General features: G+C 40.8%; 1 protein-coding gene across 1 annotated transcript in view; it reads right to left on the bottom strand.

Annotated features, from left to right (window-relative positions):
• Positions 1 to 8,114: 8,114 nt before the first annotated feature.
• The window catches only part of AMOTL2 (angiomotin like 2), a 35,312-nt gene continuing 24,158 nt past the window's right edge, over positions 8,115 to 19,268 (bottom strand). Inside the window, exons 8-10 of the mRNA XM_044070453.1 lie at positions 17,480 to 17,712; positions 16,357 to 16,560; positions 8,115 to 12,021 (exon numbers count right to left, since the gene is read on the bottom strand). Of these exons, the coding sequence (XP_043926388.1) occupies positions 11,942 to 12,021; positions 16,357 to 16,560; positions 17,480 to 17,712 (517 nt within the window). The 3' untranslated portion in view covers positions 8,115 to 11,941. The remainder of the gene's footprint in view (positions 12,022 to 16,356; positions 16,561 to 17,479; positions 17,713 to 19,268) is intronic.

Raw genomic sequence — 19,268 nt, 5'->3', positions numbered from 1 at the left:
TGTGACACTGCTCTGGTGAGGTTACAGTGTTTTATACATACACACTCATGTTGTCACCTATCTTCTACTCTAATAGTCCCCTTAACCTACACTACACTGTAGAGGCTTGGCCCATATTGCATGACATGTTGTGATTCACTATCCTCAGCCTCACTTGCCTCACATTGCCTACAAATGCTTTGTTGCATCTCTGACAGAGCGCTTCCACACATAAGTACCAGTACACAGTAGCCATGTTGTCTCCAGCTTGCCATTCATCTGCATGGCGTACTAACATCTAACTAAACCTACATTTTGTATGTATATTATCCATATGTCTTTTAAAGTGCAGCGCGTTCTCGTGGCACTGCGCTACGCTTCCACACCAGGGATCGTGGGAGGACAACTACTGGTTTATTCATATCCAATGGACAAAGCCGCCACTGGCCTTGGACTTGGACATTGGCATGCTTCTTCGACTGTATTCATACTGTATTTGCAGCTGTCATTGCTCCGTTTAGCAACGTGCAAAACGTTAGTCGCATAACATCCGGGTACATTTCTGCACATAACTCTGCTCTTGCACGGACAGCTTACTGTTTCATGTATCGCATAATTACATAATTTGCATAGCTTACACATACAAATGGGGTATGTTGCTTGCAAATCCCAACATTGTCCGTGCAATGTTCATGTTACGGGTGGTCTTGCATGCCCCTACGGATGTTTGCTGAATAGCCTGGCAGTCATCTTTCCTTGCTGTACTCTCACTCAATCCATACACGTCGGAGGCTTCATGTATCATGGCCTAGGCTTTGCTGTGTGCTATGTCTATTTGTGGTGTATGCATGGCTGTGGGTATGTCCCACTGTCATCACTGGTAAAGGTGATGCCCTATAAGTACTTCCTGTAGACTGCTGTGTCATTTGACATGTCAGCACATACCTGCGGACAATACTGAACTTACTACTGCAGCACTTTTCATACCTTCTGAGTTATCTTGTGGTCGATAATGCTGTTTCCTCAGACATGTATCTGTTTCTGATCATAACCATCAACCTCCTAGTGCAAAACATCTGTACAAAGCCTAACATGATGGGGGGACAGATAGGGGAAGATTCTACATATTGCTCTTACAAACGTAGATAGTTGACAGTATTATAGGTTTTGCATTAGTATGACCCTTCTGAGGGATTTGGGGTCTTAAACACATATGTTTATCATTATTTAATGACGTCAGTTTTCAGGTATTTGGCAGACAGGTACAGATTGTGAGGGAACACACCACACATATGAGGCATACATCTGCACATTCGTACAGTTGTGAAGTATGTTTCTGATACTGGACATCAATATTCTTACGCCAATACACACAATACATGGCGCCATCACAGGCCAGTTGCCGTTACATTCCTATTGCAGGACACACCCACCCACAGGGTTATATTCCTCACACAGGCCAACAGGTGCTTATCCACACTAATTATTCCATCATGTACCTTATGTGTACACTGATATTTGCGCTTTCCATCAGTGGAAGAGCTCACGTACGAGTATGGGGGACTGGACACTGTATCGGTGACACTGCATGACACCCTGAGGGACACATGTCTTTTGAGTCTATTAACCTTCCACAATGACTTTCACAGGCCATATGTTGTAATTCACATTTGTGGGAAAACATGCTTATGACTTGTACATGTTTTGTCATTTGTCCTGACATCTTTCTTCTCACCTGTCCACCTAGTATCACTAGTTCTGTACATTTCATTAGGATGGGTTACCTTCATATCTCTCACCTGTACACATTATGGGTATATGCCCCGGGGTTTGACCTATGATTCTGTTACATTTGTCATGATAATGTGCCTTTCTGGTAGATTGCTGGCAAGGCATGACGGACTGTGCGGTTAGGTTATCATGACTGACATTTCTATTTCATGATTACTAACTCTCATAACATTCGTATTCCTGACTACGCAATTATTCTATCAATGTTCTGACTTTGTCTGGGGTATATTTAATATAGTCCCTATTTGTCTGTCGTGTACTATGCCTTAGTCCAGCTGTCTTATTCTGACATTCTGGCAGGTATGGTTACCATCTTGGTCGTACGCATGTCCATCCATGATAATCGCCTACATGACACTGATATAGGTCCCTACGTCTTCCCCCAATGGTTTACACAATATCCAGTAGATGGGTTGCACCTTTTTGGAGAATACAGGTGCGTACCTAATAGATCTGTGCCAACCAACACCTTGGCCCAATTCTGCATACCCATGATTCCCATACCTGACACACCTCCACAGTACCCATTAGACATGTTTAATGTGAACGATAATAAAGTGTGAGGACACTTCCGAGCACTCCCCACTCTGTGGATATCAGCTCGTACATCATACATTCAATCGTTCCATGTGTTATTACCCTTGCACCTGCTACTGTTGCATGTACACCTATATCGTAGTTGCAGGTGTGACTTCTTTTGCATCAATGACGGTTTGCACTTCGTACAGGATCAGTTTTTGGGGTCCTGCAAAGGACACCTATATTCATGTTTAACGTGTAGAACTTGCAGGCCCTGTCACACTGGTACTTTCCGGGCATTGGTTTGGAAACCATCGGTGTATTCTCCTTTCATGCATGTCTGTCTGTCTATCCATATTAGCTATACCGTGACCTATTTATGTACATGTGTTATATGTACAGGGACATATGTTTGTTGTGTATATATCTATTCATGTATTGTGTGTGTATAGATATATATGTATGTATATACATATGTCTGTACATTCCTCATCTCATAATTTGCTTTCGATTATGTCTGTGGATATATGTGTATATATATCTCCATATCATACCTTTCAACAGTACAGATTTCTGCTGCATGTACAGCTGTTTGCCTCTTATCTTTGGTCCATTTTTCATAACCTTGTGTCTATCTGGCAAGTTAGTGGCATATCATTAAAGACTGACGTTGGTAAATAATGACAAACATTTCAGGTTATGACTTCATACCCTTCAGAGAATCCATGCTAGTGACACACCTGTTATTCTATCCACTTTCTGTGTTTGTTAGGGCAATATCTGGGGATTGTCCCTATTTGTACCAGTTGTTGTCATGGCTTTGTCCAGTTTTTTACTTTACGGGGTTAACAGGTATGAGCCATGTACATAGAACGTGGGGAAAACACCATTCATTTTCTATTCTGAGAGTGGATTACACACGCGCAGGCGCACTTGCATATCGTTATTGTGGGTTACATATGTTTCATAGATAATTGTGCTTACATGAACTTTCATAATTCTGACCATAACAGTTACATATCTGTATTCCAGTTTACGGACTACTGCGAAACACATGTTCACCTTTACATATTTAAATGTGTGTACAGCACAAATGCTTTCATTACACTTTCAAGTTATATGTGCATTGGTCGTAGGTCAACCGGGACTGCATTCACGTTGGCCAGATGCCAGAACCACTATTCTATTGGTGTTCTCCCTCATTGATATGCATACCCATAGTACTTAGCTACATCAACATACGCCTCACCGCTTCACCTACAACACAGGCATCCATTCTCCTGCTGGGAAAAAGGCGGTACTACATATTACACATTCCCTATTGCCTACTGCTGTGGACTCCGGCTGCATTGTTAATCACTCCGAGGATATGCAGAACACCAAGGCATATAGTCCAGCCACATACAGGTCTTTGATTTTCAGGGTGTTCATGTAGTGATCTTGGTTTAGGCTTGTCCACCTGGTGAACGGAACTTCCCTGGCCAAGGTCAAATGTCAGACGCGTATGGACAGGGATTATCTCCCTATTCTGAAGTTTTACCTGTGTTTATAGACACAGGTGTTTGGGCACCTGTCAGCAGCTTATTCTGTTGGCATTACATATTATGGGTGGGGTTGTTACAGTCCATACTCCACGGTGAGGGGTGTTCATACGGGGATTATTATTTTTGGACATGAAGTGACTACAGGTATGCAGTTGTACATTACACAAGTGTGAAGGGCTGTTCCTCTAAATATGTATGGACCATACCTCTCAACCTCTTAGAGCACCGAACGTGCGCAAAACCTACACGATGGGGGGACATTTAGGGACACATTTTAACGATTGCTCTTACAAGCTTAGAACGTTGATAGAATGCTAGGTTTTGCATTAGCATGACTTTTCTGCAGGTTGTGGAGTCTTATACTCAGGATATTTCTCATTATTTAGTGACGTCAATCCTCACTGGTGCAGATTGTTGGAGGCACACACCAACACTATGGGGCGAACCTGTGGTCATTCTTAGGCTTGCCACATTTTCAACTGCCCAAAGTGGGACATGTTCTGTAGAGATGTCAGATTTTCCAGGACAAAACATACCTACAGCCATGCATAGTACAGAACTTTAACCTTTTTTGTACATATAATAGCTTATTCTAGTAACATTTGAATTGCTTATGCTACTTCACATAACATATTGAGGATTCATATATAAAATAACTGTTTTCTGCGACTATTAAAGTAAATTAGGAAATAACATTGTCCTAAACTCTCAGGACATTTGCTATGTCTTGATTTTTTTCACAGGAGACAACTACCTACAGAGGGACTGTTACTCGCAAAGTGGGACAGGTGGTGACCCTAGTCATTCTGCGAATATCCGGACAGTTGAGTAGTATGGCACGGACCTCTGTAATATGCTGTTGTGTTCTGGCACAGCAGTAGCTCAGCATTAAAGACTGCAGTCGGAATGTGCTGACAGACAGTTGGGTTTCAGACTTCATACTCCAGACATTAATACCAATGTGCAAACTGTTATTCTATCAAATTCTATGTTTCTAAGAGCTATCTTTACAGATTGTCCCTGTTTTTGGACTTTTGTCTCACTTATATTCACGGCTCTGTCCAGATATCTTGCTCACACAGGTTGACAGGTATGGTCAGTCACGACTGCACACAGTCAGTGTCCCTCACACTTGATCAGGGTTGACCTGTTTACGTCAGTGTCTTCCTCACCCTCATGCCGTTTTCCACTTTGCAAATGTGTGCATTATATTCTCCCTCCTATTCGTGTCTGGACAAGTGCATCACGGGAAGGTATTTTATCCTGGGTGGTAGGTTATGCATGCCCACTTAGGGCTGGACAGTGTCATGGACCTCCACTGCATGTTCTGACTTGTGTCCAGATATCTACTGGATTGGACATCATGTCGTCATACCTATTCTACTATTTACACAAGTTGGTCATCCCATGAGGGATATCCCAAAAATTGGACTAGACCAAAACAAGTTAGATAACTAAGATTTTTGTGGCTTCACGAAAATGTGCAGGGGGTTTTACATGCAGGGGATACATGGTTTTCAATACTGACATTGCCTAGGGTGACAATACCTACTACATATGCGTAAGGGTCACTGTGTGTAGCTGTTTCTGCAACAAACCAGTGGACCAAGTATGGCTGGATTTGGTGGACGTTCTGGTATGGTGGCAGGTTGTGTGTTGTGGAGGGTATGCTGGGTAGGCTATTATGCATCCAGGTTTGTTGCGTTTGTTATGGCCAGTTCCATCAGGACCCATCTGTGGGTATGTGACGGTGCCGTATCTATACATTTGTCTCGCATATTTCCATATTCATATGTTTGTGGGATTGTGTTCTACACTATGGCCTGTTTGCTTGACTTGCAGCTGTTTCTACATGAGGTTGTGTTTCTTTCCACTTCACACGCTGCCCCCTCGTACACCTCTGGTTCACCTTTTCTGCATACGACAAAGTATCGCCTTTGAGGAATTTACCATTAAACATCCACCCCTCACACGCAAATTCCTCACACCCCATAGAGCACTACTTTGGTTGTTGGCCCATGACACGGCCAGAGTTACACATTGACTACCGTACATGTGTCGGGTACCTTTATGGTTGTGTAGACTACCCTGCCATGTTTGCTTTCCACATGCTATACCTCACGCACATAGGTACATGCCCATACTTCACTTTCATTACTTGGTTGGTGTATCCGGGTACTACTTGTTCGACTGTGTCACATACACGTTCGGATTATACAGCTGCCTTCCAGATTTTACCAGCCTGTTCTACTCATCAGTAGGATGGCACCTTTTCCTATGTCCAAGCTATTCCTTACACATGTCCGACTGTTGTGGACATATGCCTCCCCACAGTCGACGGTTGTGTTTCCACTTTTTCAATTGGCCACAGTGTGACATAGGGTTACCACCTGTCCCACTTTGCGAAGGACAGCCCCACTTTGGGCAGTTGTGTCCTAACATGTAATTGTAAACATGGCAAATGTCCTGAGATTTTAGGACAAACTTATTTCTTATATTTTATGCGATAGTTGCATTAAACAGTTATTCTGTATCTGAAATACCTGACTGTTATGAGAAACAGAATAAGCAACTAAAATGCTACAAAAATACGCTTTTCTGTAGGCAAAACAGTTACGTTCTGTCCTTTGTACTGGCCGTGGGTATGTGTCGGCCTGTAAAATCTGATGTCTGTACCAAACATGTCCTCCTTTCTTTCCATTTGTAAAGGTGGCAACCCTACTGTGAAAGTTGCGGTGAACACAGCATATTTTACCAGCAGACAGATACCCATGGTCAGTTCAGCAGATAGAACTTACAATTCTTGCCTATATCTAAGCTTATTCTTGTAGCATTTCGGTATCTTATTCTGTTTGTTATGACATTTACGTAATATACGTCCAGTGAAATATGTTTAATGCAACTATTGCATGATATCTACAGAAGAATTATGTCCTATATTATCTGGACATTTGCCAATTTTACATGTTTGTGTCAGGACACATCTGCCCAAAGAGGGACTGTCGCTCGCAAAGTGGGACAAGTGGTAATCTTGGTCGACGGTACGGATCATACTGTTCCTTTTGGCCTACATGTGTCTGTATTGTTATGGCTGTTTATATGCTCCTTCTGTTTCGTTTACATGTGTATGCTATTTCCTTTCACATTTGCTATGTGAAATACGGACATACCTTTTGTATGTGACTATTACATGGCTTGTGGGATATGATTCAGACATATGGTCACTACATATATCTACATTTCTCCTCGTGTATTTTGTTATGGACACATCTGCACAGCTATGTTCCCTCCCTCACATTATGGGTCGGCTGGTGACCCTCTCCGTTGGACTGGATGTACCTACTGGCGGTGCGCTAACATATGATACATTTCACTTCCACATGGTATAGCTATCAACACTACGTTGGACTACGGGCACACGGTTTTCATGTCATTTGTTCATGGGTAGGGACCCGTTATTCCCTACCGTGCATTTGTGTTTGATTCTTCATTTTCTGTTCGCAGGGACTCTGCTTTGCATACGTTTCAGTCTCCACGGACACTGATAGGTACGATTACTATTGCTGGCGGAATATAATATTCAGCAGTTTAGGTTGCACCTCGACAGCCGATATTGACACGCCTCCCTGCGCAACTTCGATACGCCCCTTGCACTCACGCATGTTTCCTATGCACGTGACTGTGGCGGCTGCGTGCCTTCATTAATATGCATATGGCACGACTACTCCATATATACGCTGCACGGCCGGCGCAAGCCTTACGGCGGACTTGTGCCGAGCTTAATGAATCCCAGGGCATGTTTAATATCTCCATTAATTCTGTGCCTACCATCTATTCTTGAAGTCCTTTCTGTGAGCTCACATCTCTCACTGTGAAAAAGCACATTCACAAACTAAGGGAGTAGTTGGCTATTGTAATCTGTTGCAAATCTGTCCTTCTACCCATACATTGTGCTTTGCCCCATGTCTCCTTTTGTCTCTAGTGCAAAAAGTTCCAGCTCATGCTGTCTCTGGTCATCCACTTTTCATCTCCATCCTACACAGCGCTTTACTCCGTGTCTTGCAGCAAGGTGATCACTTCATTGTTTATCAATGATATATTACTGGTCACAGTATTTCCATTGCAGATTTCTGATTTAATTAAAAACACTTAACCACAGGTTACATAGCTTGCAAATTACCTGGAAAAAATATTATTCCTCACATGCAATTTATTCTTTTCAGCCTAATACAGTATTTAAGTGCCAGTCTTGAAATAATGATGACTCTTTACACAAGAAGCTAACATATATTAATGGATTTTTCATTTTATTAATGAAATGTATACCGACATTTCAAAATACAACAAAACAGAACAGTGGAAGAAAAGTTCACAGCACTATTTTTTATAATTTTGACATACCACGCATATTGCTGCAGCAATATATTGGCATACTGTGTCACAATGCAAACAGCCTTGTTTACATTTAAATATATAAATAAAAATAATATTATTATTAATATTGGAACTCTGGTTCTTTGGCATTCAGGTTCACGGCACTAAATATGTTTTAAAAAATACAACAAAAGAATACAAAATATTTATACAAAATATATTATGCTTTTCTTTCTTTTTTTTTTAGCCTTTTGTTCACAATACTTTTGTTTCATCTGTAAACAGAAGCGGGAAGAATGGAACGCATTCTTAAGTGAAAAGGCATTGTCCAGCAAATGCACAATATTACAAAATATTCATACAAGAAATGCATAGAAAAAAGCCTTAGAAACCTGCGACAATGAGAATAAGCTGGACACACATAAGCACTGAATGTGTTCCCAGTGAATAACTTTTTCTTTCCATTTGTACTCCTGGGATATGGCAAAACATTATAGAATTTAGGGAAGATGACCTGAGTAATTTACTTTATTCATGATGTTTGAATCTCTATTCACTCATTGTTAATAATGCTTTACTATGGAATTGGCGTGAATAATACCTTCTGAGGTTTTATACTACAAAGTCACCAGAAATAAAAAAACATAAGGAAGGAGTAAATAATGTTGATCTATTGTACTGAACCTTGTGGTTTTGTAGATCCCAAATGAATTATTAAAATCAGAATCCTTATACTGTGCAGAAAGACAAAATAAGGAACTAGTTGATTTCCAAAGCCAGTTTTAAATCCCAGAGATTAAGGCTTGGTGGCAGAAAATTGGGAAGGGGGGGTGGACACACATCAACTTCTACTAAACCCCTTATCCAAGCTAAACAGCCACCTGAATATAATCTGATGTAATTACATCTGAAGACACTTTCTACTTTCTTTCCACAGTTAATATTAATTTTTACTCTAATCACTAGTAAGATCATTAAGATTCAAAATTTGACTTTACAAAACATGCTTGATGACAAACTATAAATTAATGTTGCACAGTAATAGGCAGATGATTGTCACTATCAAAGCATTATTGATTTATGTGCTGAGTCTGGAAATTCCTCCAACCTTAGTGGTCAAAGCATATCACATGACCACAGTAAATTCAGTTATAATCCACAAATATTAGGAATGGTAATCGAAGAAAAAGCAAACAAAACAATTAAAATATAACTTACACATTGGCCCAATGTCTGATAGTACTAAGGTGCTACAGGGTACGAACAACTGAGGGATTTCACTCTTTCTGTGGGCTAGCTACTCAGTGATACCTGTGATGATATGTGCCATAAGTAAATCCCCCAGTAACATATAACCCACCATGCCATTTTGTTTAAGGAACAAACTAATGCTATATGTATCTGGTATGATGTTCACCAAGTTAACATGTGCTATACATAATCCAAATCGCTGTCCTGGGCAATCACCTTATATAATAAGAGAATTCTAACTGGGTAGTTGAGAATATTACAATGGAAAAGTTGGCTTGAAATGGAGGCATCGTAACTCTACACAACCTCATCACCATCCAACCTAAACTGCTATTGATACTTCCTACTCACACCCAGTCCCGATGTAAGATAATACTGGAAAACGTTTATGTGATGTCATCACCAATACACTTCTGTGTATACACTAAATTTATACACATACAAGTTAGCTTATTTACAACACATCTTTGTGCTCTTTAAATTGGTGAAAGGTTATTATTCATCTCACATTGTGGCATGTTATTTCAAAATAAGGGTGCAGAACAAAAAATTGTTAGGGGAACACTCCAGGAAAAATCAAAATGCCATTTCCATATTAAAGCGTGCAGTCTGAAAGGCACGAACACTAGCCATTTCCCATGAAGATCTACCTACAACTACTTAACTTCACTGATCTCAGTTCTGTAACAGTGGTATTCTGAGTGTTGTACTGTGCACTGTATAACTGACTCTTACACAATCCGCAGTTAGGAGTGCTGCACAGAAGCACTGCTATAATGGTCACTACTCAGTAAGACATTACTGCAGCCATCCTGTTAACAGAATGGTGTCGTAACACTTCCCCCCTCCCCGCCTCACATCAGCTGTTCTCCAAAGCTGCACATCTAAATGAACCAGCCACATAATGATGTCAAGCAAACTAGCATTATTCAGATAGCACAGAGCTATTCTGATGTCCAGGCTAACAAGAACATAGACACATAACTGCAACAACATATACGCAGTGACATAAAAATATGTACGATGCAAGTACCAAGTGAGGTTGTGACACATGATTTCATTTTATCATATGTAAGACATATAATGGAACTTCAAGGCCAATGTTCAGCCTGAGATCAACCCTTCTATGGCAGACATAAGATGGTATATCATAAGGAAATGCTACAACAGATATTGGTTAACACATTGCGTTTTACATTACTGTCTGGTTGTATACAAACCTGCTAATTCTGACAAGGGGTGAGACTAGGCATAGGAAATCACATCTACAAATGAATCTCCCTCGATTTCCATCTGCACAACCTTAAATTCCATGGCACCTCTGAATATGTAGATACTAGCTGAAAAATACTGCACACTGTGCCTTTTTTAACGTATATGGCACTCTGTTGATAAAATGGATCACACTCAATTAAATAGTTAAAAATCTCAAAATATCTCCGAAATCCTGCAGTAATATGGATGTATTTGACTACAACCTAATGCGTCACTTTCCTTTTATATATTCATTGTTTTTCCCCACCATTTCAAGAGTTATTTCCAATGTTCTCCTGTAGATGCATAATTTAAGTGACACTGACATTTGATGATAAAGCCACAGGGGTGACCTGAACCTCAGGAGACCTGAACCTCAGGAGAAACTCTTTACATCAACCCATCAGTAAACAATTAACCAGTAATCGGTGCCTTCATGCTACAACTCACCTTATAGCATAACACGTGACAAACAAAACATAAGAGAAATGGGCAAATTGGAAGAGATGACAATCCAGACAGCATGAGAACTCAAGACAAACATTTTACAAACAAAGACTGAAAAAAATGATAAAATCTTTCACATCACAGAACAATAAAAATATATAAATAAAACAATTACAGTTTATGTAACATTCCATGTACAAAAGCACCACTGCAAGTGCTCCAAAGTAGACTGAATGAACTGAACATTGTCAATTCATTAGAGAAGCAAAAATGTTTTTGTACAGCTTCACAGCACTGCAACAGGGCAAACAATAAATACTGAGAACACTTTTTCCTACACAGGTCCATGCAGAAGACACACTGCTAAGCTGAACTTCAGTTTGTGAACATTCTGCTTCAGACTCATAGTAAAAGGAAGCAAGTTTATCAGACTCAGTCTGGCAAGTCTTCATGTGTGCTGAATCTGCATGAAGCTTTGTCCCCTACCGTAATTAAATATCACCCAGTGCAGAGTCTTAAAAGTCCAAAATGACAGAAGAAAGCCAAACAAACGTTCCCAGTTTCAAACTGGTAATGACTTGGCAGGCTACCTCTGTAAACATTTCTGTGCTCTTCAGCAGCAGCATTGAAACTTGGCAAGTTATGTCTTGGAAGAGGAGCAATTCATTTCCAAGTGCCTACAAAAATGGCTCCGGATCCAGCGGAGTTTGGAATGACATCACTCAGTAAAAGAGGTGTTTACAACTTCCAGATCCTGCCCACAGAAACAGTCCTGGATTCATTCAGATGAGAATTTCTACCATTTCTTTTGAGGATGAGTCCAATGTTTTTGAACAAGAAAGTGAAGGCCACTGTAAAAATTCTAGAAGAAAAGACAAAAAATATATATATTTTTGTTAACTAATCTTAAAATCATTCTTCTGTGTTCGCATTACTTATTTTACAAGGTAAGGAAATGTCCTGTTTTCAGCTATGACACTGGACAGCACAATGGAATTAATGCTTTATAATTGTTTATTACAAAGAACGCAGGTTCAACATGAACAAAAGTGTGATCTGACAGGGAGAACAAATTTGATTTACAACAAGACTCATGTTGCACTATATAATAATGTAAAAAAAGTCCCATCTTTTCAGAACACTTTGCCTAATGATCTCGACATGTGAAATTTAGTATTTTATATCTGTTCTTGTCAGGCTTTTTCACACCTACAGCAAACCATAGCAATTAATAGCAAATCCCACCGTAATCTACACTCCTGTCATGGGCTACCGCTTAAATAAACCACAGACATAACAAAGTGCGTGGCAAATTGACAAGCTAGTTTAACAGAGCAAGGGAAACATTGCAGTAAAGCAGGGGAATGGCAAGGAACAGAACTAAAATAAATAAATAAATATATACGCATAATTTGGACGACTGGATGGGTAAACAGAAATTCACCCTGGGGTTCCACCTGTGTCGCTGTTGGACAGGGGCAACAGGTGCTGATTTTAGTAACTGTTTGTACCAGACACCCTTGGGAACATGGGTTTAACTTGGCTAGGCTTATAAGGGCCCTGGGGCCATTAGCCTAGTAACCTCCTATGGTCCTAAGAAATGGCAAGCCATGGAAGTAATGCATGAGAGCTACAAGCCACAAAAGTAATGCAACAGAATGAGACAAACAATGGCAGAAGCATAACAGAATGACAGGTAGTGGCAGAAAGATAACAGAATGACAGGTAGTGGCAGAAAGATAACAGAATGACAGGTAATTGAAGATGAGTAAGAGAATGGAGGTAATGCAATTGAATGAGGAAGCATGGAAGTTCTGCAGCAGAACAAACTAATACTGGGTGATTTCAACTACCCTGCCATTAACTGGGAAAACTACTCGGGTACCAACACCTTTTTCCCAACGATTTTTTGAATTCATAATTTCCAACGCCCTGGATTAACTAATCCATTGTCCCACCAGGGGCTCCAATATCCTAGACCTGATCAATACCAACATGGGAGATAGATGCTGCACACCAGTGGTCACCCTCTCATTGGTCAGGTCTGACCATAAGCTAATTACCCTTGACATCCACATGCCACCCCCAACCCCCAGTAAGGAAACCTCCATAAAAAACTCCAAAGCCAATTTCATGCTACTCAAGTCAGAAGTGACAAACTTCATGACACCCATGCAAACAGGAGCTGAAAGTTCGACTGCTGAATCCTACACTAAGGCACTGTACGACCACATTCACTTGTGCATGAATCATGCCATCCCAAATAGAACCAAAACGCTCTCCTCCAAAAAAAGGCAGCCAATCTGGTGGTCCCCTGCCATAAACAAACTATACAACAGAAGGAAGAAACTGTTGCAGAAAAGAGGAAGATTCCAGGATGCAAAAAACTCCCTTACCAGCCTCAGTAAAAAGCTGAGATCCCTCATAAAATCCTCCAAAGCTAGTTACAAAAACAAAATTGCCAAAGATTCCAAAGATAACCACAAGGCATTCTATAGTTATGTCACAGATCTAAATGGCAATGCTCAGACCTGCTCTGAGCTGCAACAGAATGGCATTAAATATACTGATCCCAAGGATATTCCCAATATCCTGGCAGATCAATTTAGTGCCAACTTCACCCCCCTCTCACCCCCTAAAGGGCCCATCTCAATACAAAAAGATTGCCAAATTCCAGTAATCATGGCCACACAGGTAGAAACCGCACTCTCCAAAGCTAAGAATACAGCATCCATGGGACCAGATGACATCCCGGACTGTGTACTACATGAACTACAAAATTAACTGGCACCTGATCTAAGTGTCATGTTTAATCATAGCCTCAACTCAGGCTTTGTGCCCACTGAGTGGAGCACAGCTACAGTTATCCCACTCCACAATGGGGAGATCCACCTTGGATCCCAGGAACTACCATCCCATCAGTCTGATGAGCCTGGTCTGCAAGGGCATGGAACTTATAAACAAAGACATTAGTGACTTTCAGACACTGGACCCTGCCTAGTTTGGGTTTGTGAAGGGCCGATCTTGTCTCCTGAACCTGAATAACTAATTCAAATCAGTCTCCAGAGCTGTGGATGAGGGTAAGGTGGTCCATACGTACTATCTGGACCTCGCCAAGGCCTTTGACACCATCCCCCACTCTGGAATCATAGATAAACTTACTAAGCCGGGCATAAATCCCTACGTCACTTGATGGGTTGCCAACTGGCTTACTAACAGAACCCAGACGGTAAAAGTAGCCGACTGCAAATCCAGCTCCAGACAAGTGACAAGTGGAGTATCTCAGGGTTCAGTCCTTGGAATACTCTTGTTTGGCATCTACTTCTCTGAAGAGCAGGCCAACACTAAGGGACTAAATGACTGCAAACTGGGAGCCATTATTGAATCCCCAAATGATGTGGATATTCTACAAAAGGGCCTTACAGAAACAGATGTCTTGTGCCAGAGCCATGGGCTCAAGCTTAATGCCAAGAAATGTACAGTTATCCCATTTGGGAAAAGCGTACCCATGAATTCCCACATAGGTGGCATTACTCTAAACACCAAAAGTGTGATGAGTGACTTGGGGACACTGGTGGACACTGGTCTCACCTTCGATAACCACATTGCCACAACAGTCAGGAAATCCTTCTATGTGGCACACCTCATCACTAAGGGCTTTTCATCCAGAAAAAAGGAGGTCATTGTCCCACTGTACTCATCCCTCATTAGAACCATTATAGAGTACAATGCCCCATTTGGTATGTACCTCACAAGACATCTGCAACAGCTGGAAAGGCCGCAGAAATACCTCACTAAAGGAATCACAGGCCTAAAGCAGATGCACTATGCTGACCGTCTAATAAAAACTCCAACTATACTCTGTGGCATACTGTCTACTCAGAGGCGATCTCTGCTTAACATACAAGGCCATGTGAAACCCTGAGCTGTTGGACATGCTCCACTTAAAGAAATCCCAATCCCTCAGAACCACACACTCCAGGGATCTAAACCTTGTCATCACAATGAACAAAACATGCTGGAGGGATAGGTTCCTGACCCAGAGACTCCCTATACTCTGGAATAGACTGCCCATACATGTCAAGCAGAGCGCCTCCTTGGCCCTCTTCAAAAGGAACCTTAACGGTTCGATGGGAGATAGGAAATTCACCCCGGGGATCACATCAGTCACCCTGCTAGACAGGGGTCCAGGGAAGTAAATATTGTGGGAAGAAATATCTAGGGAATTGTTATGGCTAGGCTTGTATAGGCCCTAGGGCTGATAGCCTAGTACCACCCCATGAACCTATGAACATCAAGTCTTACAAGCAATGTAAGGAAATGAGAAGTCTAGGAAGCAAAGGTACTGAATGGTGTAATAAAGAATTAGGTAAGGCAAGGGAATGTCTTGCTATGGAAATAATGCAATGACAAACCATAAAAGTAATATAAATACAATCAAGTGATGGCACAGAACAAGAAGTCATGGAAGTGAAATAACAGAATAAAATCAAAGAACAAGAGTCAAGGGATACTATGATCCCCCACTCATAAAATTCATTGAAGGCAAACAAGGAAAAAAAATAACAGTGATTTATTTGATAAAAGCCATCCCTATGATTAGACAAACAATGATACAGACACCAGTCCTTGGAGTGACTTATGCCATTCCATGGCCTTCCACGCTGTGGTATCTAAGGAACTTGGCATAGTTAATTAAATGCATCATTTTCAAATAAAGCAAACCTGGATAAAGTAGGATGACTATAATACCATACTGTATGATGTGTTCTGTGTTAGTCACAGTTGTGTGTCCATTAGTCAGACTACTGTGTCAAGTGGATAAGCCATAGTCTACCTGCACTACAGCTTTTGATGCCTCTAAAGCATAAGAAAGTCACCATACCAAAATAAGCATGTTTTGTAAACTCGGGCTGTGTATGAAATAGGTACATTGGAATCAGTCCACTACCCTGGTTGACAACAATCAATAAATAAATAAACTTGATCCCTACTACAACAATTCACTTACCCACTTACTAGAAATTTCTTTTTATGTGACATAATCCCATCCCCAAAAATAAATAAGACACACACACACACACACATACACACACAAATGAAAGACCTCTACTTTGAAGAAACTGTGCTCAGTGTGAAATGTACTAAGATGCGTCTCTTCAGTTTTAAAAATATGTCATCAAGCAAGATCACTTACCTGGACTAAGTAATTGTGCCATGGTCTCATCTTTGTTTTCAGATCCAGTTTTGTCCCATGAGAGATTTGCATCCATGAGCTCATCATCTGCTGTTGTTCCATCAGTCTGTGTGCTTCCATCTTTACTTCTGTGCTTTGAATGTGAAGCAACAGGGACACCAGTTCCACGCTGCTCCTCTGTGACACTTCTTGTCATAAGGGTACCTGTTAGGTCAAAATGGGAGGGGAGGTTAATGTTTTATAGATTTTTCACACGCAGTCAATAGGACCTTCTTTAGTTATTAAAACAATAACTTTTGGTGAGGCAGCAAATTTCTTAGTAATGACACACCCTCTAGGGAACAAATGGCTATGAAAATTTAACTTCTGATTGAGGCTCTCCCTGTCAGTGGGGCAAATAATCTCTTGTGATGTTCCAAGCTCAGTGAAATTTTTAACATTTCAGTCACTGGATGTTGGGTTAGAACGGGGGGACTGATTGGCCAGATCTCACAAACGCTGCATTGCAGAAAGGCACTACACACATCCTGGACAGAGTGTTAGAAGGCCTAATATGTGACTACAACCCTGATGTGTCATATATAAGGTTCCTCTCCTAAATGAAGGGCAAGCCTTAGCACTGCCAAGAGCAACAGGAGAAATACAGCGGCATGCAGCTTGGTAAATAACCTTAGCTTTGCTACACACTCCCTTGTGAGTAATGAGCTGAATTGCTACCTAAAAAGGCATATAAAATATATGCTAATTATGTATGATGAATTCACATACTTCAGTTAATAGTTCACTGGCATGCTTTTATGCCTTGTGCAATTATTTTTGCTATGAGTTAGATCATGTCTGAAAAATGAGACCTGTGATCAGTGAACAGCACTCTGAGCAACAAAACAAGTGTCTGGGTCAGCAAAATAAATCATAGAAATGAGAGTTGTCAGAGAGATTTCTGTGCATAGCACATGCATCAATACACAAGCAAAACAGGAAGATGCAAGTGCATAACTTAAACAAAAGCTCCATCTTGAAGATGTGGAATTTAATATCATTTGAAGTTATTTAAAGTACAAAAAAAAAAGATTCTACTTTAGCTAAATTCAGTGGAATAGATTACTTTAATCAATTTCCTTACCTACACTTCCTCGAGGTGCCTTATCAGCTAGTCTCTCACTGGTTAACTGCGAACTGGAACTGCTGAAGGGGGCCTGCCAGCACTGTAACCCTGGTGCTGCAAACAGTGATGGGACAGACTTAGCAGGACGTAGAGCTGCTGTCTCCACTTTCCCCTGCTCCTTCTTAGTACGCTGTTGCATGACTTTGATGACTGCATCCTTTTCCAAAAGCAATGCATGGAGAGCTTTTATCCTTCAAAAGTAAGAAAAGAAACTTGAGTTTAAAATGGAAACTTTATGTACTATAAAGGAAATCAAACATGGACTTTCTTCATTTAGACAAAAATACAAATTATTGAAAATCTAGTTACACTACAGTTTTGTAAAAACAGCAAAATAATTTGTTATACTCCACATTCACTACCCCCTGTTTCCACAGAAAGCACTACCCTCATGTATAACTGAGGCCCCATCATACTAGGTCCCCCAATGACATTAACAAAAACTCTGAAATGCAGCTATGTTTCTCCTGTGTTTTTAGCATCACTTTGGCACTGTAAGTAGTGTTGTCACTTCACAGCAAGAAATTCCCCGTTTCAATTCTCGGCTAGGGTGCCTTCTGTGTGAAGTCTGCATGTCTTCTCTGTGTTTGCATGGGTTTCCTCCAGGTGATTCTGTTTTCTACTACATTCCAAAGAGAAGCAGTTGGTGGATTGGGCACTCTAAATTGGCCAAAGGTATGAATGTGCGTGTCAATGCATGGTGCAGTACAACTACCATGGTAGGGATAGCCACTTAGTGGTGTACATCATAGCTCTAGAGATGATTGTCACTGGTGAAGTGCCACCCCAAACTCATGTGCAAAAATGTAAAAAAGAAACTTGTGAATGGATGGATGGATGGATGGATAACATCTGCAGCAATCAAAATCAGAAATTATGTTTCTACACTTCTGATAAACATTTCTACCTTCAATCTTATTACCATCCATTAATTTTCCATAGTAAATGGTTTCTAACAAATATAAGAATGCATATTGTTATGGCTACAGGGCAATTACTATAAATAATGACCCAGTGATTTGCAACTGCTAAATAAGTATTACATTTATCAAACGTTAAATTAACAGTGCTACACCAGCTAACCAAAAGAAGTGTTCTTATGTGTTCTGCAGTGAAATAGTTACATAACTACTGCTATAGTACAAGGGACCTGCTTACTAAACTGAGGAATTACAAAAACAGAAAAGGAAAAAACAGCCCAGGAAGAGTTCACCCTAACATACTGAAACCTGGGAAGCAGGCTGGCAGAACACAACAATTTTAAGAGACTGGAGAACATTTATCCATCTTCTATGATGCATGCGCAAAAGCTAGAGGAGTCACATACACAGGTCTCCAAAGGGGAGACCTGTCAAATTCCTTCCATTACATCCTAGGATAGTGGGCATTTCCCAGTCTTTTGACAACAGCCAGCTACCTTTCACACTTGGTGTCCCTCAAGGCTCCATACTAGGCCCACTACTCTTCTCTATTTTTATCAACAACCTTCACACTGCTATCCCTAAAGCTACCTGTATTCAATATGCAGATGATTCCACTCTCATCTGTTCAGCCACCTCCCCATCCAAACTGCAAATCTTAACCCAAAATACATGGCTTACCAACCAACACCTACCACTGAACCCTAATATAACTAAACTTCTACTCTTCACCCCACTAGTAGATCTACCACACTTTCATTCTCTGTCAGATCTAACAACGATACCACTATCTCCCCAGATCATCACACCAAACTGCTAGGGGTTAC

The sequence above is a fragment of the Protopterus annectens genome, chromosome 4.part1 (assembly GCF_019279795.1).
Source record: "Protopterus annectens isolate FY-2018-M chromosome 4.part1, PAN1.0, whole genome shotgun sequence".
Taxonomy (NCBI): domain Eukaryota; kingdom Metazoa; phylum Chordata; order Ceratodontiformes; family Protopteridae; genus Protopterus; species Protopterus annectens.
Note: the sequence above shows the minus strand (reverse complement) of the source record. Positions and strands in the feature narration are given on the sequence as shown.